A 25407-nucleotide genomic window follows, 5' to 3' on the forward strand; every position below is an offset into this window, starting at 1 on the left:
AGATCACCATGCGCAATGCAAAGCATGAGCTGGAGTGGTGTAAAGCTCGCCGCCTTTGGACTGGAGCAGGGTAAACGCTTTCTCTGGAGTGATGAATCACGCTTCAACATCTCTGTCCAACGGATGAATCTGCGTTTGGCGGATGCCAGGAGAACACTACCTGCCAACTGTTACGTTTGGTGGAAGAGGAATAATGGTCTGGGGCTGTTTTTCATAGTTCGGGATAGGCGCCTTAGTTGCAGTAAAGGGTGATCTTAACGCTACAGAATACAATGACATTCTAGACTATTCTGTGCTTCTAACTTTGTTTCAACATGACAATGTCCCTTTGCACAAAGTAAAGTCTATACAGAAAATGTTTATGGAGATAAAGTGTGGAAGAACTTGACTGGCCTGCACAGAGCCCTGACCTCAACCCCACCAAACACCTTTGGGATCAATTGGAACGCCGACTGCGAGCCAGGCCTAATCGCCCAACATCAGTGCTCGACCTCACTCATGCTCTTGTGGCTGAATGTGAACAAGTCGCCACAGCAATGTTGTAACATCTAGTGGAAAGCCTTCCCAGAAGAATGGATAATGTTATAGCAGCAAAGGGGGGACCAACTACATATTAATGCCCGTGATTTTGGAATGAGCTGTTTGACGAGCAGGTGTCCACATACTTTTAGCCATGTAGTGTATTTTCCTGACTGACCTGGCCTCCCTCTCTCTTCTCTCCTCAGACAGAATGCAGAGCTTGCCAAGCTGAGAGAGGACTGTGCCAGACTGACCAAGGAGCTGGGGGAAAGGAGTGAGAGCCTTCAAGCTGATGAGAAGGTCAAGAGAGGGCTGGAGACTAAGGTGTCTTCTGTAGAGAAACAACTTACTCTACTGCAGGTAGGACTGGAAAACACACATGCACACGGACGCACATGCACACGGACGCACATGCACACGGACGCACATGCACACACACGGATGCACACGGACATGGAAATGCACACGGACATGGACATACACACACGTTCAGACTAATGACAACATCTGGAGAGGGCTGGAGGTACTGGCCCTGCTGCTATAAGTAGTATCGCACCAGATTTAGCTAGTCTGTTCTGTGACCTAGGAAAATGTAACCTACTGTAAGTAGTTGTCGTGACTTTACTTTCATTAATCTGATGACTGTTATTTATTTAATCAATAACTGTTTAATTGCTACCCGAATCATGTAACAATTAACTAATTAGGAATTTGGGTCATCACCAGAGCGGTTGCTTAAAGAGTTACCTTGTCCTGAATTTACCTATTACATCCCTAAAACAGTCTACGTATTAATGTGTGGTCTCTCTGTAGCACAGTTGGTAGAGCATGGCGCTTGTAACGCCAGGGTAGTGGGTTCGATTCCCGGGACCACCCATACGTAGAATGTATGCACACATGACTGTAAGTCGCTTTGGATAAAAGCGTCTGCTAAATGGCATATTTTTTTTTTTTTTTTTCATAACCTTGTATCATATCATCATTCGGAACAGTTGTAACTTCCAACAAGCTCAGTCCGATGATGCTGTGACACACCGCCCCAGACCATGACGAACCCCACTTCAGAGTACAGGCCTCGGTGTAACGCTCATTCCTTCGACGATAAACGCGAATCCAACCATCACCCCGGGTTTAGGTTAGGAACATCATCCCTGAACCAGTCCTGTCTGGTTCAGCGACGGTGGATTTGTGCCCATAGGCGACGTTGTTGCCGGTGATGTCTGGTGAGGACCTGTCTTACAACAGGCCTACAAGCCCTCAGTCCAGCCTACCTCAGCCTATTGTGGACAGTCTGAGCACTGATGGAGGGATTGTGCGTTCCTGGAGTAACTCGGGCAGTTGTTGATGCCATCCTGTACCTGTCCCGCAGGTGTGATGTTCAGATGTACCGATCCTGTGCAGGTGTTGTTACATGTGGTCTGCCACTGCAAGGACGATCAGCTGTCCGTCCTGTCTCCCTGTAGCTCAGTCTTAGGCGTCTCACAGGAATTGTGAAAAACTGAGTTTAAATGTAATTTGCTAAGGTGTATGTCAACTTCCGACTTCAACTGTACATACAGAAGAACCAACAACACGATATACAGAAAATAAGGAACTTTGATGGGACCCGTGTCCAAAGTTATTATTTGCCCGCCAGAAAATGTTCCAGTTTGTGCAAGACTGCGCAAATATCTGCATACTTGATCTGCGCAAACATTGGTGAAATGCGTGGGCTCTCCTCGAAGAGAAGTTTGTCCGGCTCAGTAAAGCCTCAAACATAAATGCTGAAAAGGGCTACTTCTATGTAAATTTAATGAAGAGGCGGAACACACTTCAATTCAAACTTTTCGAAAATACAACTTAGAAAATGATTTTGACAAGTTGAAGGCAGCGCGTGTTAACTGTCATTTTGCGTAATAATCCCATTTTGGAACAGTGAGTGCATTCTGACATTACGTGCATAAAACAACTCGCGCTGGGGGTGACCGTTTGAAATATTTGGAACTCACGTATGAAAAGGTTAACAAAAACACATCATTTTTCATACACAACATAAAGCATGGAGACTTCGTACATGTAGTGTGTATATACTTTTCAAGTTACAGTATTTCTTTATAACATTTTTAATGACATCACAAAATAACCAAAATGACATTCTTCTTTAGATCACCTCTGACCATTTAGATCACCTCTGACCATTGGGGCGGCAGGGTAGCCTAGTGGTTAGAGCGTTGGACTAGTAACCGGAAGGTTGCAAGTTCAAATCCCCGAGCTGACAAGATACAAATCTGTCGTTCTGCCCCTGAACAGGCAGGTAACCCACTGCTCCTAGGCCGTCATTGAAAATAAGAATTTGTTCTGAACTGACTTGCCTAGTTAAATAAAGGTTTAAAAAAAAAAAAAATTATTCCCCACGTTCTATATTATAAATATTGTTCCAGTATTCGCTTTAGAACGTGTTAGCGTTTCAGCGAGAAACGTCTGTGAAAGGTGAAAGGTGAAACAAAGGCACATTACTGTGTGAATTTGGAGAGGGAGAAAACTGAACGTTCTAATCCCTGATTTACTGTCAACCCACCACCACCAGTCTGGCTGAAGTCATCTACTGCAAAGCTTTTCCGACCCATCCGGATCCTCACAGGACAGTCATGACATAGTATTGCACTAGATTTAGCTAGTCTGTTGTAGGAAAATGTTATTAGGAATCCAATATATCCAAGGGTATGTTGAACTGCAAGGCTACACCCTAGTTCTAGAACTGCCAGTTTGCCTTCGCCTTACCCACTGGCTGGTCCCCCACTCCTCTAAAATCTTAGCTACGGGCTGGTCCCCCTCCCCTCTACAGCATTAACCTCCGGCTGGTCCCCCTCCCCTCTACAGCATTAACCTCCGGCTGGTCCCCCTCCCCTCTACAGCCTTAACCTCTGGCTGGTCCCCCTCCCCTCTACAGCCTTACCCTCCGGCTGGTCCCCCTCCCCTCTACAGCCTTACCCTCCGGCTGGTCCCCCACCCATCTAATGCGCCTGTGATGCGTCTGGGTCTCTAATGGCCTTGAAATCATAGAGCTGTGTGTTGAACTGGAATGCAGCCACACAATAATGGGGCTGAATGACTAGCTGGCTGGCAGGTTGGTTGCTGACTGGTTGGCTGGTTGGCTGGTTGGCTGGCTGGCTGGCTGGCTGGCTGGCTGGCACCAGATGGAATGTGTGCTATGTGCCCAAGCAAAGTTTAAAACATTACTAGACACCAGCTGTGTTTAGTCCATTCGGTAAATCCTAAGTGTGTGTGTGTGTGTGTGTGTGTGTGTGTGTACTATTATGGGGTCAGTGAGTTAATGTTTTACTTCCTGGCAGTCAAGAGTTCATGTTAATTAATCATTTAATTATCATGTCCTTCTGGACCAGTTATGAGGTTTATCAACAGAATGGTACATGCCTATTAGTGAATATACACATGTCACTATCATTAGCCCTCCAGATTTGAGTCTTTCTCTTTCGCTCTCTCTCACACACACCAGTTGTATACCTATTACTAAGTCTCTGTAGCTGGATAATAATGTAGTAGATGTTTTGTATTTAGCCTCTGCTGCCCTCTGGTGGTTAGTAACATACAATGCGCCCCCACCCTTCATCCTCAGGCCAGACCCTGGGAATAATATCATACTGTTATAATCATAGAAATACAATCGTATTCTAGTTGTGGTCATATCTTACCCTGAGCATGCTGTCACAATACCTACTGTAGTATTACAGAATATTAAAATATGTCTTACTCTACTTCAGGCCAGCCGTGTAGAGAGTGAGCAGGTGCTGCAGAGGAGGTTGGAGGAGGTTAGTGAAGAGTTGAGGAGTTCACAGAGCACCCTGGAGAAAGCCCAGCAGGACGCTACCTCCCTCTCAGGTAAGACATTCACGTTTCGGCCATGTTTGTTCGAATTCCAGTGGACTAAACGAGTATGAAGCGAAAATGCTCAAATGCTCAATTGAAGTCAATGTCAAACTTTCCTCAAATTCGACCATTAAATTGAACCGTCAGATTACATAAACCGAACAAAAGAAGAAATCGGAATAGCTATAGTCACGTTATTTGACTGCCAACCTTAACCAATTGTATTTTATTCTTCAAAATTGCAGTGAATAAGATCTATTGATTGAACAGCATTAATCCAATTTGATTTGTCACATGCGCCAAATACAACCTTACCGTGAAATGCTTACTTACAAGCACTTAACCAATAATGCAGTTCAAGAAATAGTTACGAAATAAACTAAAGTGATTATTATATATATTTTTTATATATACTAATCTTAAAGTAGCACAAGAAAATTACATAACAATAACGAGGCTATATACAGGGGGTACCGGTACATAGTCAATGTGCGGGGCCACAGGTTAGTATAGGTCATTTGTAAATCGACTATGCATAGATAATAAACAGCGTGTAGCAGCAGTGTAAAAACAAAGGGGAGCGTCAGTCAATGTAAATTGTCCGGGTGGCTATTTGTTTAATTGTTCAGCAGTCTTATGGCTTGGGGGTAGAAGCTGTTAAGGAGCCTTTTGGTCCTAGACTTGATGCTCTGGTACCGCTTGCCATGCGGTAGCAGAGAGAACAGTCTATAACTTGGGCGACTGGAGTCTTTGACAATTTTTTGGGGCCTTCCTCTGACACTGCCTACTGCATATAGGTCCTGGATGTCAGGAAGCTTGGCCCCAGTGATGTACTGGACCATATGCACTACCCTCTGTAGCGCCTTACGGTCAGATGCCGAGCAGTTGCCATACCAGGCGGTGACACAACCGGTCAGGATGCTCTCGATGGTGCAGCTGTAGAAGTTTTTGAGGATCTGGGGCCCATGCCAAATCTTTTCAGTCTGTACTGAGGGGGAAAAGGTGTTGTGGTACCTCTTCACGACTGTCTTGGTGTGTTTGGACGATGATTGTTCGTAGGTGATGTGGACACCAAGGATCTTGAAACTCTCAACCCGCTCTACTACAGCCTTGTCGATGTTAATGGGGGCCTGTTTGGCCTGCCTTTTCCTGTAGTCCACGATCAGCTCCTTTGTCTTGCTCACATTGAGGGAGAGGTTGTTGTCCTGGCAACCATACTGCCAAGTCTCTGACCTCCTGCCTATAGGCTGTCTCATCGTTGTTGGTGATCAGGCCTATCACTGTTGTCAGCAAACTTAATGATGGTGTTGGAGTCATGCTTGGCCACGCAGTCGTGGGTGAACAGGGAGTACAGAAAGGGACTAAGCACGCACCCCTGAGGGGCCCCAGTGTTGAGGATCAGCGTGGCAGATGTGTTGTTGCCTACCCTCACCACCTGGGGTCTGTCCGTCGGGTAATCCAGGATCCAGTTGCAGAGGGAGGTGTTTAGTCCCAGGGTCCTTAGCTTAGTGATGAGCTTTGTGGGCACTATGGTGTTGAACGCTGAGCTATAGTCAATGAACAGCATTTTCACATACAGTGGGGCAAAAAAGTATTTAGTCAGCCACCAATTGTGCACGTTCTCCCACTTAGAAATATGAGAGGCCTGTAATTTTCATCATAGGTACACTTCAACTATGACAGACAAAATGAGAAAAGAAATCCAGAAAATCAATTTTTTTATGAATTTATTTGCAAATTATGGTGGACAATAAGTATTTGGTCACCTACAAACAAGCAATATTTCTGCCTCTCACAGACCTGTAACTTCTTCTTTAAGAGGCTCCTCTGTCCTCCACTCGTTATTTGTATTAATGGTGCTCATAGTCAGTCATGAGTGCATTCGGGAACTGATAACAAGTTCAAACAGGTGCCATTAATACAGGTAACGAGTGGAGGACAGAGGAGCCTCTTAAAGAAGAAGTTACAGGTCTGTGAGAGCCAGAAATCTTGCTTGTTTGTAGGTGACCAAATACTTATTTTCCACCATAATTTGCAAATAAATTCATAAAAAATACTACAATGTGATTTTCTGGATTTTTTTCTGTCATAGTTGAAGTGTACCTATGATGAAAATTACAGGCCTCTCTCATCTTTAAGTGGGAGAACTTGCACAATTGGTGGCTGACTAAATACTTTTTTGCCCCACTGTAGGTGTTCCTTTTGTCTAGGTGGGAAAGGACAGTGTGGAGTGCGATTTGAGATTGTGTCATCTGTGGATCTTGTGTTTCCGGCATGATGGTGTTGACGTGAGCCTTTCATGGCTACCGACGTGAGTGCTACGGGGCCGTAATTAGGCAGGTTACCATCGCTTTCTTGGGCACAGGGTCTATAATAATAATAATAATAATAATAATAATATATGCCATTTAGCAGACGCTTTTATCCAAAGCGACTTACAGTCATGTGTGCATACATTCTACGTATGGGTGGTCCCGGGAATCGAACCCACTACCCTGGCGTTACAAGCGCCATGCTCTACCAACTGAGCTACAGAAGTCTGTTTGAAACATGTAGGTATTACAGACTCGGTCAGGGAGAGGTTGAAAATGTCAGTGAAGACACTTGCTAGTTGGTCTGCGCATGCTTTGAGTACACATCCTGGTAATCCGTCTGGCCCCGCAGCTTTGTGAATGTTGACCTGTTTAACGGTCTGGCTCACATCGGCTACTGAGAGCGTGATCACAGTCGTCCAGAACAGCTAATGCTCTATAAATATATAGTTTGTAGTGAGTTTTGTCTGCCATCCCCCCCAGACATCCAGGTCCATCTGGGCAGGATGGAGGCTGATCTGAAAGAGCGTAGTGCCCAGGTGGAGGCCCTAACAGCCCAGCTGGAGCAGACCGAGCTGGAGAAGGGACAACTGGAGGATCAGGTAGAATCCATCAACGTACTGCTGGAGGCCAGCCACAACAGAGACGTGGACGAGGACACGGAGGTGAGTTGTCAGATTAGGGTTAGGGTAAGCGCCTAGACTGCTCCCAACCAGCACTTGCACACTCTGCGTGAGCCAGTGCTTACTAGTGCCAGAGGTTGTTAACGGAGAGACTCAAAATGCGATGACTTTCTGTAAACACTCATGATGAAGATTCAGAGCAATGTCAATGTCACATTTGTTCACAAAGTATTTGCAGGAGGTAATCACAAATTGAGTGTCTGTTTCCAACCTCTCTGGTGCTAATGAGCAATGGCTTGTCCGGAGATGATGTGGTGGTGAAAACCATGCTATCAATGTTTTTTTGGGGTCCACTTCTGAATTCATGTTTATTTATGTTTTACAGGGTAACTCTACTGAGTTGGAACAGCTAAAGAGCAGGTATGGTTTTGATAATCTGTCCCTCATAATTCTCTTTATAGATGTGGAGTTGGTCTTTTCTCAACAACACCAATCATTTATCTTCCAGTCTTCAGGACAGAGACAGTCAGTTGGCATCACTCCAACAGGAGCTGAAACAGCTCCAAGAAATGAAACAGGAGGCTTCTGTAAGTAGTCTCTATTCTGTTTTCATTGTGCTAGCTAGTTGGATGGCCATGGCTAACTGAATCCATTATTTCTCTATTGATTTCCTCTCTAGGTTTTTTCCTAGGTTCCTGCCTTTCTCTGGAGTTTTTCCTAGACACCATGCTTCTACATCCTGCATTGCTTGCTGTTTGGGGTTTTAGGCTGGGTTTCTGTACAGGGCTTTATAAATACATTTATTTGACTGATTTCCGAGCTGAATCAGTTAGTTCTCTCTTGATTTCCGAGCTGAATCAGTTAGTTCTCTCTTGATTTCCGAGCTGAATCAGTTAGTTCTCTCTTGATTTCCGAGCTGAATCAGTTAGTTCTCTCTTGATTTCCGAGCTGAATCAGTTAGTTCTCTCTTGATTTCCGAGCTGAATCAGTTAGTTCTCTCTTGATTTCCGAGCTGAATCAGTTATTTATGTTTACTGAATGTATTTGGACATTTCTAGGCAGAATTGTATCCATTGGGAGGAGACATTTGGTTTCCAAAGTGGGGTATCGAGAACCATAATGTTGTCTTTTTATCTTTCATTATCTTCTTACTCTGTCCCGGCAGGCAGTTGCTACAGCTGAGACCGAGCGCCCACCTAACAGGTCTGTCTGGAGCAAGTCCACTGCTATTTCAGTTTAAATCACCCATTTGAAGCTGAAACTATGTCACCAACTTTGTTCAATTCTGCTATTATGTACCTGAACATCCTCATATGCATCTCTCTTCATTTCAGTGAGGAAGCAAGCCTGGTGACATCACTTCAGGAAGAACTGAAGCAGCTTAAAGAAGAGATGGAGCAACTTAAAAACTCTCCCGTAAGTTTCTTTGAGCTAAAAGCGGTACATTTCTATATTTACACGACAGCTTTTCCATTATGAATATTGACATGGTTTCTCAAAGTTGACTGCTTTTTTGTCAGGCTGATGTCACTGGAGAGACGGAACAGCTACTCAACAGGTGAGTTATGGTTTTATTGAAACCTAGTTTCAGAAGAATATACTTACTAGAAGGGACAGAACATTGTCTTGACTGGGACTGTTAGTTCTAGTAATTATAGTTATATGCCTTGTGCTTACTTGGATCAACAACAAAGAAAAAAGAGATGTTTCAATACAACTTCATTACAACACACCATTGCCTAATGCTGGTTAACAATGTGGTCCTTCATTCCAGAATGAAGGAGAGAACGAGCCAGGAAGTGAAGCAACTCAAAGAAACATCAGAGCAGGCCCAGAGCAGCACTGCTGTAAGTGTGCCGTTCCTCTTCTACAGTCACCGACAGTTAACTTAATCTGGTCCCAGGCCCATTTGTGCTGTTTCACCAATCTCCTATGGTCGTTTGGCATGACAACAACCATAAGAATTGGCATGACCGCACAAACAGATCTGGGACCAGGCTATAGTTGCCCTTCTTGTGTATCAACTTAATGTGTACTACTGTAGGATATAGTCATCTGAATTCCTGCTTTATGTTTCAGCAGTCCGACAACACCGCAGAATTGGCGGTGCTACAAACCAGGTACAAAAAGCCTTGTTCCTTACCAAACCCATTGATTTTAACTTGGTTTTTCCCTTGTGGAATATCAAATCAAACTGTATTTAAAGTGTCTTTAAAATCGCAACACATTTTACAGTAAAACAATACAAATGTTGATTAAAAGCTATATGGAATATTTGCTTTTGGCTCTTCTATATAAAAAGGATACTCAAGTACACTGTGTTTCTGGCCATCTGGTTGTTTATTAGTCTGGCAGAGAGGGACGCTATGATGGCATCACTACAGGTGGAGCTAAGGGAAGCCAGGGACCAATCGCAGAAGGTACAGGAGACCCTCGCTCAGGTCCAGCAGAGCCAGGAATCAGAGCCTAGCACAGAGCTGCCGGTAAGACATGATGTACAAATCTGACTGAGCCATGATCATAACTTGATTGGTTTGGTCTCGTCTGACAGAAGTCATGGGGCCCGTTTATGAAACGTTTAGATAGAAATAGGCTTTGTCGAACAAATGTGCCTCTCTGACATGTAGGATAAGGAATCACGTCTGCTCTATTCACGGCAGTTCTATATGCAATGTATGACAAAGATTGGCTACCGAACATATCCCTGGTTATGTAGTCTGTATATTATGTACACTGTATATAATGCTTCATATACAGTACCAGTCCAAAGTTTGGACACCTACTCATTCAAGGTTTATTTTTATTTTTACTATTTTCTACATTGTACGATAATAGTGAAGACATCAAAACTATGAAATAACACATATGGAATCATGTAGTAACCAAGAAAGTGTTAAATAAATCAAAATAGATTTGAGATTTGAGATTCTTCAAAGTAGCCACCCTTTGCATTGATGACAGCTTTGCACACTCTTGGTATTCTCTCAACCAGCTTCACCTGGAATGCTTTTCCAACAGTCATTGAAGGAGTTCCCACATATGCTGAGCACTTGTTGGCTGCTTTTCCTTCACTCTGCGGTCCAACTCATCCCAAACCATCTCAATTGGGTTGAGGTTGGGTGATTGTGGAGGCTAGGTCATCTGATGCAGCACTCCATCCCTTTCCTTCTTGGTCAAATAGCCCTTACACAGCCTGGATGTGTGTTGGGTCATTGTCCTGTTGAAAAACAAATGATAGTCCTACTAAGCGCAAACCACATTGGATGGCGTATCGCTGCAGAATGCTGTGGTAGCAATGCTTGTTAAGTGTGCCTTAAATTCTAAATGCATCAGACTATCACCAGCAAAGCACCCCCACAACATCACACCTCCACCTCTATTCTTCACGGTGGGAACCACACATGTGGAGATCATCCGTTCACCTACTCTGCATCTCACAAAGACACGGAACGGAAGTTGGAACCAAAAATCGCAAATTTGGACTCATCAGATCTAATGTCACCGGTCTAATGTCCATTGCTCATGTTTCTTGGCCCAAAGCAAGTCTCTTCTTCTTATTGGTGTCCTTTAGTAGTGGTTTCTTTGCAGCAAATCGACCACGAAGGCCTGATTCATGCAGTCTCCTCTGAACAGTTGATGTTGAGATGTTTCTGTTACTTGAACTCTGAAGCATTTTTTGGGCTGCAATTTCTGAGGCTGGTTGCTCTAATGAACTTATCCTCTGCAGCAGAGGTAACTCTGGGTCTTCCTTTCCTGTGGTAGTCTTCATGAGAGCCAGTTTCATCATAGTGGTTTGATGGTTTTTGCACTGCACTTGAAGAAAGTTCTTGACATTTTCCAAATTGACTGACCTTCATGTCTTAAAGTAAAGATGGACTGTTTAATTTATCTTGTTCTTACCATAATATGGACTTGTTTTGTTTTTTTTACCAATAGGGCTGTCTTCTGTATACCACCCCTAACGTGTCACAAACAAAACTGATTGGCACAAATGCATTCAATTACACAAATGAACTTTTAACAAGGCACACCTGTTAATTTAAATACATTCCAGGTGACTACCTCATGAAGCTGGTTGAGATAATGCCAAGAGTGTACAAAGCTGTCATCAAGGCAACGGGTGGCTACTTTTAAGAATTTCCAATATAAAATATATTTTGATGTTTCACACTTTTTTGGTTACCACATTATTCCATATGTGTTATTTGATAGTTTTGATGTCTTCACTATTATTCTACAATGTAGAAAATAGTTTTAAAAATAAAGCAAAAACCCTGGAATGAGTAGGTGTGTCCAAACTTTGACTGGTACTGTATATCGTTTGTCTACTTTTACCTGTAACCCAGAGCACAACAGAAAAATATCACATTTGTAGAAAATGTACTGGACATGAATGTTTTCTCATTTGTTCTGACTGACTGTGGTGTTTTGATTACAGGAGCTGTTGGAGAAACTTAAGGAAGCAGAGGACAGCCACGGGATACTGCAGGCAGAGTGTGACCAGTACAGAACAGTCCTGGCTGAAACAGTGAGTACCTACGACAACCCAACACGCCCAGTTGGTTTACACATCGGCATATCTAGATCCCTCAAATTAAAATCTGGCTCTTGAAACCAGTTCCACTGCTTTTTTCATTATTCCCTCTAATTAGGGACTGATTTAGACCTGGGACATCAGGTGGGTACAATTAATTCTGGTAGAACAGAAAACCAGCAGTATTTTGGACCTCGTAGTGTAAGATTTGAATACCCCTGCTCTAGATGAACTTTAAAAAATGGGCCTACAACATAAGATAATTACATGTTTGTGTGAGTGGGAGATGGGTGTAAATGGGGGATAGATCTACTGAATTTATCACCCAAAACCTGCATCTATAAAGATGTGAAATTTGACATCAAGCAAAACCTTCTCTTGCATAAAAATACAAGTGTGTGTGAGTGGGCGAGAGAGCGAGTTGTGGTCTACAAGATTTCATCCTGCAAAATTTCAAATACAGAAATACTCACACAATCATGTGTCTGTCTCTCCACAGGAAGGAATGCTGAAGTGCCTTCAGAAGAGCGTAGAGGAGGAGGAGCTGGTGTGGAAATCCAAGATTGCTGACTCTGAGGACCAGTTGAAGAAGGTGAAGAAGCAGTGTTTTCTCTCCTCTCCAACTGTGTCCTCTCTCGTGCTCTTTGTGTGGCCCTGCAGTGTTTTAGTGGGCGTGGCCAATGTTGCAGTCTCTGACCCAACATTTTAAAGGCCCTTTTCTTGGCCAAGAGACAATGTTTCTGTTTGAATGCAAATTTCCTGAAATTCTTCACATTTTGCCATTGCTTATGCTGTGTTCTTATGCTATCTGAGTGACTCAAACATTATGACACAATCATAATTGTGGCCCCATGCCAGGACATATTTGGGATTTTAGATTCTCTCTGACTGTCTAGTTTTTATTGGTGATTGTTACTTCTCAAAGATGATCTCATTAAAAAAAATATATAGCTCTATATACCAAAACCAGATAAATATATTCTCTACATAGTCGTTTAAGTTTACACTGAAAACATTTACATCCCGAAAATGACCACCAATGTATTTTTAAAAACCACCCCGCCACTGCTCAATGATTATTGGGGAAACACTGCCATGTTCTTAACCACACCCTCTCTACTCACACTAGGCCCTGGAACAAGTGCACACTCTGAAGGAGACTGCAGAGAGCTTGAAGGCAGAGAACCAAAGCATAGAACAGGTATAAATATCAGGCTGATTTCAACTACAGTCCAGTAGGTGTGTAGTGCTGGACTGGTACTGTCTGTACTGAATTGTACTTAAGTAATGGACTCCTTACCCTCCTCTCCTTCCAGCTGAAGGAGCAGTTGATGCTGTTGGAAGCCCAGTTGGAGAAACAGTCCGAGACCACCCCGACAGAGGAGGAAATGGCACCGGTACACATCTACATCCATACAGTACACCATAGGAACACTAGCTATACACATCTACACCCATACAGTACACCATAGGAACACTAGCTATACACATCTACACCCATACAGTACACCATAGGTACACTAGCTATACACATCTACACCCATACAGGACACCATAGGAACACTAGCTATACACATCTACACCCATACAGGACACCATAGGAACACTAGCTATACACATCTACACCCATACAGTACACCATAGGTACACTAGCTATACACATCTACACCCATACAGGACACCATAGGAACACTAGCTATACACATCTACACCCATACAGGACACCATAGGAACACTAGCTATACACATCTACACCCATACAGTACACCATAGGTACACTAGCTATACACATCTACACCCATACAGGACACCATAGGAACACTAGCTATACACATCTACACCCATACAGGACACCATAGGTACACTAGCTATACACATCTACACCCATACAGGACACCATAGGAACACTAGCTATACACATCTACACCCATACAGTACACCATAGGAACACTAGCTATACACATCTACACCCATACAGTACACCATAGGTACACTAGCTATACACATCTACACCCATACAGTACACCATAGGAACACTAGCTATACACATCTACACCCATACAGGACACCATAGGTACACTAGCTATACACATCTACACCCATACAGTACACCATAGGTACACTAGCTATACACATCTACACCATACAGTACACCATAGGTACACTAGCTATACACATCTACACCCATACAGTACACCATAGGTACACTAGCTATACACATCTACACCCATACAGTACACCATAGGTACACTAGCTATACACATCTACACCCATACAGTACACCATAGGTACACTAGCTATACACATCTACACCCATACAGTACACCATAGGTACACTAGCTATACACATCTACAACCATACAGGACACCATAGGTACACTAGCTATACACATCTACACCCATACAGGACACCATAAAAACACTAGCTATACACATCTACACCCATACAGTACACTAGCTATACACATCTACACCCATACAGTACACCATAGGTACACTAGCTATACACATCTACAACCATACAGGACACCATAGGTACACTAGCTATACACATCTACACCCATACAGGACACCATAAAAACACTAGCTATACACATCTACACCCATACAGTACACTAGCTATACACATCTACACCCATACAGTACACCATAGGTACACTAGCTATACACATCTACACCCATACAGTACATCATAGGTACACTAGCTATGCACATCTACACCCATACGGTACACTAGCTATACACATCTACACCCATACAGTACACCATAGGTACACTAGCTATACACATCTACACCCATACAGTACACCATAGGTGCACTAGCTATACACACACATCTACACCCATACAGTACACCATAGGTGCACTAGCTATACACATCTACATCCATACAGTACACCATAGGTACACTAGCTATACACATCTACACCCATACAGTACACCATAGGTGCACTAGCTATACACATCTACACCCATACAGTACACCATAGGTGCACTAGCTATACACACACATCTACACCCATACAGTACACCATAGGTGCACTAGCTATACACACACATCTACACCCATACAGTACACCATAGGTACACTAGCTATACACATCTACACCCATACAGTACACCATAGGTACACTAGCTATGCACATCTACACCCATACGGTACACTAGCTATACACATCTACACCCATACAGTACACCATAGGTACACTAGCTATACACATCTACACCCATACAGTACACCATAGGTACACTAGCTATACACATCTACACCCATACAGTACACCATAGGTACACTAGCTATACACATCTACACCCATACAGGACACCATAGGTACACTAGCTATACACATCTACACCCATACAGGACACCATAGGTACACTAGCTATACACATCTACACCATACAGGACACCATAGGTACACTAGCTATACACATCTACACCCATACAGTACACCATAGGTACACTAGCTATACACATCTACACCCATACAGTACACCATAGGTACACTAGCTATACACATCTACACCCATACAGGACACCATAGGTACACTAGCTATACACATCTACACCCATACAGGACACCATAGGTACACTAGCTATACACATACAGGACACCATAGGTACACTAGCTATACACATCTACACCCATACAGTACACCATAGGAACACTAGCTATACACATCTACACCCATACAGTACACCATAGGTACACTAGCTATACACATCTACACCCATACAGGACACCATAGGTACACTAGCTATACACATCTACACCCATACAGGACACCATAGGTACACTAGCTATACACATCTACACCCATACTGTACACCAGGTTTTGGGACTGGGGAAAATAGGGAATGGGAATCAATCCCCACAGGGTTAGTTAAACAAGACTGTGTGTGCTTGCCCCTGTCTCCTGTGGTCCTGACAGGAAATGCAGTGTGCTGCCTGTTGAGGTCTACTTAGTATGTATCACAATTCTCCCCCTCCTCTCCTGTCCCTAACCCTTGGAGCTTCCTTTTCCAGGTCAGAGGTCAGCTGAGCGAGGTGATGATGTGTGCTCGGAGCCAGGAGGTAGTCCCTGAAACCAGGGCACAGAACAGCCAATCAGAGCCTGAGGTCAGAGTGCCGGAGGTTATCGGTCATGGGGCACCCTTCACTGCATGTCTGTTCTACTGGGGGGGTACTAGACTTTCTGGAAACTGGTCACTGGACAGCCATGGTTACCACAACCAGGGAATAGAGTGATATACAAATACTACTGGCTGATGTCATGACCATAGACAGCAGCCAGAGGTTTTAAAATGTTCTAGTAATGGCAGCCATCTTGGCATGTCATAAATAGGGACTAACTCATGAATAAATTGACTCGATTTTATTTCTATGGACTATATTCTAAATGAGTATCTCTCCTGCTGTTAAACCATGTATCTGTGGAGTTGGGATCCATTCTTACTGACACATTTTGATTGATAAAAACATTACAGCAATACAAGAAACAGAAGGGTAATCTGGTCGTCAAGATAGTCAACACACACTAACTCCAGACTGTGTTTGTCTAGTCTGTCCAGTCTTCTCCATACACAGCTAACTCTAACCATGGTGTGTTTAACCAGCCCGTGTGTGTTGACTACCAGCTGTAGCTAACTCTAACCATGGTGTGTGTTGACTACCAGCTGTAGCTAACTCTAACCATGGTGTGTGTTGACTACCAGCTGTAGCTAACTCTAACCATGGTGTGTGTTGACTACCAGCTGTAGCTAACTCTAACCATGGTGTGTGTTGACTACCAGCTGTAGCTAACTCTAACCATGGTGTGTGTTGACTACCAGCTGCAGCTAACTCTTCCCATGGTGTGTGTTGACTACCAGCTGTAGCTAACTCTTCCCATGGTGTGTGTTGACTACCAGCTGCAGCTAACTCTAACCATGGTGTGTGTTTACCCAGCCAGTGTGTGTTGACTACCAGCTGCAGCTAACTCTAACCATGGTGTATGTTGACTACCAGCTGCAGCTAACTCTAACCATGGTGTGTGTTGACTACCAGCTGCAGCTAACTCTAACCATGGTGTGTGTTGACTACCAGCTGCAGCTAACTCTAACCATGGTGTGTGTTTAACCAGCCCGTGTGTGTTGACTACCAGCTGCAGCTAACTCTAACCATGGTGTGTGTTGACTACCAGCTGTAGCTAACTCTAACCATGGTGTGTGTTGACTACCAGCTGCAGCTAACTCTGCCCATGGTGTGTGTTGACTACCAGCTGCAGCTAACTCTAACCATGGTGTGTGTTGACTCCCAGCTGCAGCTAACTCTAACCATGGTGTGTGTTGACTACCAGCTGCAGCTAACTCTGCCCATGGTGTGTGTTGACTACCAGCTGCAGCTAACTCTAACCATGGTGTGTGTTGACTACCAGCTGCAGCTAACTCTAACCATGGTGTGTGTTGACTACCAGCTGCAGCTAACTCTAACCATGGTGTGTGTTGACTACCAGCTGCAGCTAACTCTAACCATGGTGTGTGTTGACTACCAGCTGCAGCTAACTCTAACCATGGTGTGTGTTGACTACCAGCTGTAGCTAACTCTAACCATGGTGTGTGTTGACTCCCAGCTGCAGCTAACTCTAACCATGGTGTGTGTTGACTACCAGCTGCAGCTAACTCTAACCATGGTGTGTGTTGACTACCAGCTGTAGCTAACTCTAACCATGGTGTGTGTTGACTACCAGCTGCAGCTAACTCTAACCATGGTGTGTGTTGACTACCAGCTGCAGCTAACTCTAACCATGGTGTGTGTTGACTACCAGCTGTAGCTAACTCTAACCATGGTGTGTGTTGACTACCAGCTGCAGCTAACTCTAACCATGGTGTGTGTTGACTACCAGCTGCAGCTAACTCTAACCATGGTGTGTGTTGACTACCAGCTGTAGCTAACTCTAACCATGGTGTGTGTTGACTCCCAGCTGCAGCTAACTCTAACCATGGTGTGTGTTGACTACCAGCTGCAGCTAACTCTAACCATGGTGTGTGTTGACTACCAGCTGCAGCTAACTCTAACCATGGTGTGTGTTGACTACCAGCTGTAGCTAACTCTAACCATGGTGTGTGTTGACTCCCAGCTGCAGCGAACTCTAACCATGGTGTGTGTTGACTACCAGCTGCAGCTAACTCTAACCATGGTGTGTGTTGACTACCAGCTGTAGCTAACTCTAACCATGGTGTGTGTTGACTCCCAGCTGCAGCTAACTCTAACCATGGTGTGTGTTGACTACCAGCTGCAGCTAACTCTAACCATGGTGTGTGTTGACTCCCAGCTGCAGCTAACTCTTCCCATGGTGTGTGTTGACTACCAGCTGTAGCTAACTCTAACCATGGTGTGTGTTTAACCAGCCAGTGTGTGTTGACTACCAGCTGCAGCTAACTCTTCCCATGGTGTGTGTTGACTACCAGCTGTAGCTAACTCTAACCATGGTGTGTGTTGACTACCAGCTGTAGCTAGCTCTAACCATGGTGTGTGTTGACTACCAGCTGTAGCTAACTCTAACCATGGTGTGTGTTGACTACCAGCTGCAGCTAACTCTTCCCATGGTGTGTGTTGACTACCAGCTGTAGCTAACTCTAACCATGGTGTGTGTTGACTACCAGCTGTAGCTAAATCTAAACATGGTGTGTGTAGACTACCAGCTGCAGCTAACTCTTCCCATGGTGTGTGTTGACTACCAGCTGTTGCTAACTCTAACCATGGTGTGTGTTTAACCAGCCAGTGTGTGTTGACTACCAGCTGTAGCTAACTCTAACCATGGTGTGTGTTGACTACCAGCTGTAGCTAACTCTAACCATGGTGTGTGTTTAACCAGCCAGTGTGTGTTGACTACCAGCTGCAGCTAACTCTTCCCACGGTGTGTGTTGACTACATTTAGTAGTCTACCAGCTGTAGCTAACTCTAACCATGGTGTGTGTTGACTCCCAGCTGCAGCTAACTCTAACCATGGTGTGTGTTGACTCCCAGCTGCAGCTAACTCTAACCATGGTGTGTGTTGACTCCCAGCTGCAGCTAACTCTAACCATGGTGTGTGTTGACTACCAGCTGTAGCTAAATCTAAACATGGTGTGTGTAGACTACCAGCTGCAGCTAACTCTTCCCATGGTGTGTGTTGACTACCAGCTGTTGCTAACTCTAACCATGGTGTGTGTTTAACCAGCCAGTGTGTGTTGACTACCAGCTGTAGCTAACTCTAACCATGGTGTGTGTTTAACCAGCCAGTGTGTGTTGACTACCAGCTGCAGCTAACTCTTCCCACGGTGTGTGTTGACTACATTTAGTAGTCTACCAGCTGCAGCTAACTCTAACCATGGTGTGTGTTGACTACCAGCTGCAGCTAACTCTGCCCATGGTGTGTGTTGACTACCAGCTGCAGCTAACTCTAACCATGGTGTGTGTTGACTCCCAGCTGCAGCTAACTCTAACCATGGTGTGTGTTGACTACCAGCTGCAGCTAACTCTAACCATGGTGTGTGTTGACTACCAGCTGTAGCTAACTCTAACCATGGTGTGTGTTGACTCCCAGCTGCAGCTAACTCTTCCCATGGTGTGTGTTGACTACCAGCTGCAGCTAACTCTAACCATGGTGTGTGTTGACTACCAGCTGTAGCTAACTCTAACCATGGTGTGTGTTTAACCAGCCAGTGTGTGTTGACTACCAGCTGCAGCTAACTCTTCCCACGGTGTGTGTTGACTACCAGCTGTAGCTAACTCTAAACATGGTGTGTGTAGACTACCAGCTGCAGCTAACTCTTCCCATGGTGTGTGTTGACTACCAGCTGTAGCTAACTCTAACCATGGTGTGTGTTTAACCAGCCAGTGTGTGTTGACTACCAGCTGTAGCTAACTCTAACCATGGTGTGTGTTTAACCAGCCAGTGTGTGTTGACTACCAGCTGCAGCTAACTCTTCCCACGGTGTGTGTTGACTACCAGCTGTAGCTAACTCTAACCATGGTGTGTGTTTAACCAGCCAGTGTGTGGTGACTACCAGCTGCAGCTAACTCTAACCATGGTGTGTGTTGACTACCAGCTGCAGCTAAATCTAACCATGGTGTGTGTTGACTACCAGCTGCAGCTAACTCTAACCATGGTGTGTGTTGACTACCAGCTGCAGCTAACTCTGCCCATGGTGTGTGTTGACTACCAGCTGCAGCTAACTCTGCCCGGGGTGTGTGTGTCGACTACCAGCTGCAGCTAACTCTAACCATGGTGTGTGTTGACTCCCAGCTGCAGCTAACTCTAACCATGGTGTGTGTTGACTCCCAGCTGCAGCTAACTCTGCCCATGGTGTGTGTTGACTACCAGCTGTAGCTAACTCTAACCATGGTGTGTGTTGACTACCAGCTGTAGCTAACTCTGCCCATGGTGTGTGTTGACTACCAGCTGTAGCTAACTCTAACCATGGTGTGTGTTGACTACCAGCTGTAGCTAACTCTAACCATGGTGTGTGTTGACTACCAGCTGTAGCTAACTCTGCCCATGGTGTGTGTTGACTACCAGCTGTAGCTAACTCTAACCATGGCTTCTAATCACTCTCGTCTTAGCATGATCACTCACTCATTGGGTTCAGTTTCCCACTGATTTTAGATTTTTCACTGAAGGAACCACACTGTTTGTTTTGGACATGACGCTGCGTCTTGCCTGGTGTGGAGTGAAGTGGGCACTAACATGACACATGGTGGTGTGGGGGTGTGCAAGTCACAACATTTTATAGTGCTTTCACATGCTTTTATCTATTTTTGTCTGTAGCAAGGAGGAACACACAATATCTCTAGTGTCCGTACAGATATTCATCTTATACTATATTTTCTGCAGCTCAAGGTCCAGTCCCAGTTGAATCAGACCACAGAGGAGTTTGAACAGGTACTAAACTCTCCCACCCCTCACCACATACCAACCGGAAGAGGGTAGCTCTTGCTAGCAAGTTTGACATTGGCTAACAACAAAATTGCTTAGTTAGACACAGCGATTTGTCGGCTCGACTGTATGTTTGACTGTTTCTTGTTTCTCTGACTGACTGTTTTGTCTTGATTCCCTACCCCCAGGCTCAGAAGACGGTTGCAGAGCTCCAGGCTCAGCTGGACCTGCTGAAAGAGGCAGGAGACTCCCCACAGGCTGACACAGAGGACGTAGCCCAGCTAAAGGTACCCACATAGCGCTGAACATGACCCTTGGCTTTGTTCATCAGGACACAATGCTGTGGAACTTTCAGATAGAAATTTGTTATGTAGAACAAACATGCCTCTCTGACATGTAGAATAAAAATAGTAATCATGTTGGCTCTATTCATTACATTTCTAACCCTAACCCTGCAACATTGGACAACGTTTGCCTGCTAAATGTGGACCAGGGCCAGTATTCATCAAGTGTCTCTGAATAGGAGTTCTGATCTAGGATTTATAAATCTCTGGGGTGAGGACTCTAGTGCCCAAATGCGTGTTTTAGCATGGGCACTGCCATTGAGGACTTTTAACATTTTAAAGTAGTCAACTGGGAGGGACTTATTATTGGTCAAGGAAGGATCACATGATTCCATCCAGGTCATCAGGAGGAATCAGCCAATGAATCATACTCTTGAGCTAACATTCCATAACTATATGTGGCAATAAATCACGAACCTTGGCTTTATACCTGTTCAAACAACACACTCCAGGTGGCAGTATGCTTCATTAAAGTTAGTTTACCAGCTCATAGAAGTAGTAGAAGAACAAATTGACAAATTCAAAATGGAGCCTGAATTAGCGCTACCCATGCTGTCACAGTGCTGCGATCGTTATACATCTCTATGGGTCACCCCTGTCCATTCACTATAGTCTAAAAGGAAAAACTGATCCTAGATCAGCACTACTACTCTGAGACGCTTTATGAATACATGCCCTGGTCAGAACTGAAGCCGATGGAGGTTGTGTGAGGTCCGAAGGATCACCTTCTGTCCCTCTTCTTTTCTCCTCAGGAGCGCCTGCAGAAAGAGAGAAAACTAATCAAAGATCTTGGCCAAGCAGCCACCAAACTCCAGCAGCTCTTAAAGTCCACTCAGGAGCAGCTTGCCAAAGAGAGGAACAAACACCGCACACTACAGGACCACTCTGATGAGACCAAGGTGGCTATGACAATCTATTACTCATTTATTATGCTACGGTTGTGGGTTCAATTCCCACAGGGATCACATACCCAAACTAAAAATGTATGCACTCACAGTACTGACAGTTGTTTTGCATATCTGCGCCTGCTTAGTGGAATACAGAGTAAAATATTTATTATTATTATTATTGCACACTTAGCCTGAATGACTACAGTAATACTGTTTTGAACTGTTGCATGGGTGTGGTTATGTCTTTTCTATATTTTTTTGTAATGTCCATCAATGATTGTTTTGATTCATGTATTTATTGTTTGGGTGTGGTTGTAAATGTGTATTTTTGTGTCTGACTTTCAGAGCACAGTGCTGAAGGAAGGAACATCTGTTTAAGAGACTGAAGACAAGACATTAAAACATTCCAAAAAGGCCTTCATATGATTACTATTACCATAGTTATGCATTCCAAAACCATTCTTATTTCTTTGTACTGTAGTAGTTGATTTCTGCAACTCCTGTAAGAATCAAAGGACCAGTTTCCCAGACACAGATGCATGGTCAATGGAGAATCTCCATTTAAAATAACCTTTTAGTCCAGGACTAGGTTTAATCTGTGTCTGTGAAACCGGACCAAAATGTTTAGCTATTGCTATGAACATTTCATTGTATGATCTCTGATGAGGAAAAAAAGACTATGCTGCAAACAAAACTTTGTTGAAGAAAAAGCTCCATTCCATCAATAATTCTGGCTATGTCAGAAGTTATAGCTAATACTAGCTTTGGTCCAGGGCATTAGTGCAAGTTCCTTCACTACGCCCTGTATCGCTATCGATTAACGCCCTGGACCAGAGTTAACCTATTACCTACTCTGCCTTATATTCACAATGACCCCCCCCAAACCAGAGTCCAGTGTTAAAAGGGAAAACAATTGTGCGTTAACGCGTACATCGACCTGTGCAATTACTTTGTTTGTATCCAAAATGGCACCCTATTCCCTATATAGCACACTACTTTAGACTAGGGCCCTCGACGAAACGCAATGGGCCCTTGGTCAAAAGAAGTTAACTATATAGGGAATAAATATGGTGCCACTTTCGGACACTCCTTTTGTGTGTGTCTTTTCTAAGAGGTTGGTTGAATGGTGGGTAGATTTTATGGTACACAATGGATGGGTGAATGCAATACAGTGAGTGCCTCCTTCAGTACTGTGTGCGCAGTAGCTGGCTGCCAACACACATGAATGACTTTGATAAAGAATAAACTACAATGTAGCTATGTGTAATGACTCAGTCCTGCTTGAACCTGTTGTTGTTGACATTTAAAAAAAGGATTGATGAAAGAAACCTTGTGGCTGTTCCAGAAAGCATGATTGTTACATTAGCCAGCTAATATTGATAAACATCCAGCTAATTTGGATAAACTGCCACATAACGGCCACACAATCAGAGGCTATGCTACAGGACTTCTTTGCTAGCACTGACAGGTATATGTTCTGGGACTCCGTCGATAGCATCGACGAGCTAACCACCTCCATCACCGACGTTGTCCCCACAGTTAATGCTCGCTGCTTCCTCGATCAAAAGCCCGGGATTAACACCGAGGTTGGAGCTAAAATAAAGGACAGGGCTGTGTATTGCAGCCAACACCGAAGCTACAGCTGAGGACACAAACAAGTACAATAAATCCCTCTACAACCTCTGCAGAGCCATCAAACAAGCAAGGGCGATATAGGAACAAGGTGGAACCCTATTACACTGACTAAAATGCCGCATTTGGGGCGCCTGGGTGGCACAGCGGTCTAAGGCACTGCATCTCCGTACTAGAGGCGTCACTACAAAACCTGGTTCGATCCTGAACTGTATCACAACCAGCTGTGATCTGGAGTCCCATAGGGCGCCGCACAATTGGCCCAGCATCGGGAGGGTTTGGCTGTGGTAGGCCAGTCTTGTAAAATGTCAGGGCTACAACCCATTAAGTCCTTAAGAGTCCAGTGAAGCACCAGTGCGTCAATCAAAGTAACAAAAAAATCCCCATCGAAATCTGGAAATTTAAACACTCCCATCCCATCTGCCTATGTCAGCTTTCTGCACCTGCGGTGGAAGGTGGACGAGCTACAGCGGTGTTAGTCAGACCATGAGACATCTCCTCACGAAAACGTCTGACAGCGTCTGAATGGTGATATGACCACGATATGGAAAGATAACTCTCGCAAACATAATAGTATTCTCCAATTTGCTCTTCATCCTCCCGAAGTGTCCCTGAACTATGGAGGTAGTTTTGTACTAACAAAATTAACCGGTTAAATGTGTCCAAAAAAACGACAATATTTCCTGAGCTTCCTTATATCTCCTAAAAATAGGACGAACACTTCAAAAGCGTATTTTTTTAAATGTATTTTTTGCCATTTTATGAATGTTATTCAACGCGTTTCTATGGGCTACAGTAGTAAAAGCCTAATTCAATATTTTAACAAATAATTTAAAATAAAAAGATATTGATAGCCGAAGAATTCCTAAAATTCAAAATAACATTTTATTGGTCACATAATACAACCGTTAACCGGTGTAGACTTTACCATGAAATGCTTAATTACGAGCCTATTCTCAACATTGCAGAGTTAAAAAGTTAGACATATTTTCTAAATATAAAAGGAAATACTAATAGAATAAAATAACAATAAGGCAAAATACAAAGGGTATCAGTACAGTCAATGTGCAGGGGCATGAGGTAATACAGTATGTAGGTAGAGGTAAAAGTGAAGAGGCAATCAGGATATACAGTACCAGTCAAAAGTTTGGACACACCTACTCATTCCATTTTTTTTCTACTATTTTTCTACATTGTACAATAATAGTGAAGACATCAGTGGGTCAGAAGTTTACATACACTAAGTTGACTGCCTTTTGGAGAAATGCCCTCTGGTCTGATAAAACAAAAATAGAACTGTTTGGCCATAATGACCATCGTTAGTTATGTTTGGAGGAAAAAGAGGTGAGGCTTGCAAGCCGAAGAACACCATCCCAACTGTGAAGCATCATGTTGTGGGGGTGCTTTGCTGCAGGAGGGACTGGTGCACTTCAGAAAATAGATGGCATCATGAGGGTGGAAAATTATGTGGATATATTGAAGCAACATCTCAAGACATCAATCAGGAAGTTAAAGCTTGGTCGCAAATGGGTCTTCCAAATGGACAATGAGGTTGGGTGATTGTGGAGGCCAGGTCATCTGATGTAGCACTCCACCACTCTCTTTGGTCAAATAGCCCTTACACAGCCTGGAGGTGTGTTGGGTCATTGTCCTGTTGAAAAACAAATTATGTCGAAGCGCAAACCAGATGGGATGGTATATCGCTGCAGAATGCTGTAGTAGCCATGCTGGTTAAGTGTGCCTTGTATTCTAAATGAATCACAGACAGTGTCACCAGAAAAGCAC

At 44.0% G+C, this 25407-nt stretch overlaps 1 protein-coding gene across 6 annotated transcripts in view; it reads left to right on the plus strand.

Annotated features, from left to right (window-relative positions):
- LOC118374069 (ribosome-binding protein 1-like) overlaps positions 1 to 23252 on the plus strand; it is a 71272-nt gene extending 48020 nt beyond the window's left edge. For 2 of the 6 annotated variants that reach the window (XM_052473150.1, XM_052473145.1), the window contains exons 9-27: positions 726 to 879; positions 4281 to 4398; positions 7182 to 7363; positions 7783 to 7908; positions 8487 to 8524; positions 8656 to 8737; positions 8842 to 8879; positions 9096 to 9168; positions 9401 to 9440; positions 9656 to 9804; positions 11760 to 11849; positions 12355 to 12447; positions 12985 to 13056; positions 13172 to 13252; positions 15884 to 15976; positions 20715 to 20762; positions 20945 to 21043; positions 21853 to 21999; positions 22336 to 23252. In XM_052473150.1, the coding sequence (XP_052329110.1) occupies positions 726 to 879; positions 4281 to 4398; positions 7182 to 7363; positions 7783 to 7908; positions 8487 to 8524; positions 8656 to 8737; positions 8842 to 8879; positions 9096 to 9168; positions 9401 to 9440; positions 9656 to 9804; positions 11760 to 11849; positions 12355 to 12447; positions 12985 to 13056; positions 13172 to 13252; positions 15884 to 15976; positions 20715 to 20762; positions 20945 to 21043; positions 21853 to 21999; positions 22336 to 22368 (1756 nt within the window). In that variant the 3' untranslated portion in view covers positions 22369 to 23252. Of the gene's footprint in view, positions 1 to 725; positions 880 to 4280; positions 4399 to 7181; positions 7364 to 7706; positions 7742 to 7782; positions 7909 to 8486; positions 8525 to 8655; positions 8738 to 8841; positions 8880 to 9095; positions 9169 to 9400; positions 9442 to 9655; positions 9805 to 11759; positions 11850 to 12354; positions 12448 to 12984; positions 13057 to 13171; positions 13253 to 15883; positions 15977 to 20714; positions 20763 to 20944; positions 21044 to 21852; positions 22000 to 22335 lie in introns of all 6 variants that reach the window. The other 4 variants (XM_052473157.1, XM_052473152.1, XM_052473160.1 and 1 more) reach the window with 4 other exon arrangements.
- Positions 23253 to 25407: the final 2155 nt, after the last annotated feature.

The sequence above is a fragment of the Oncorhynchus keta genome, chromosome 2, assembly GCF_023373465.1.
Source record: "Oncorhynchus keta strain PuntledgeMale-10-30-2019 chromosome 2, Oket_V2, whole genome shotgun sequence".
NCBI classification, from domain to species: Eukaryota; Metazoa; Chordata; class Actinopteri; order Salmoniformes; family Salmonidae; genus Oncorhynchus; species Oncorhynchus keta.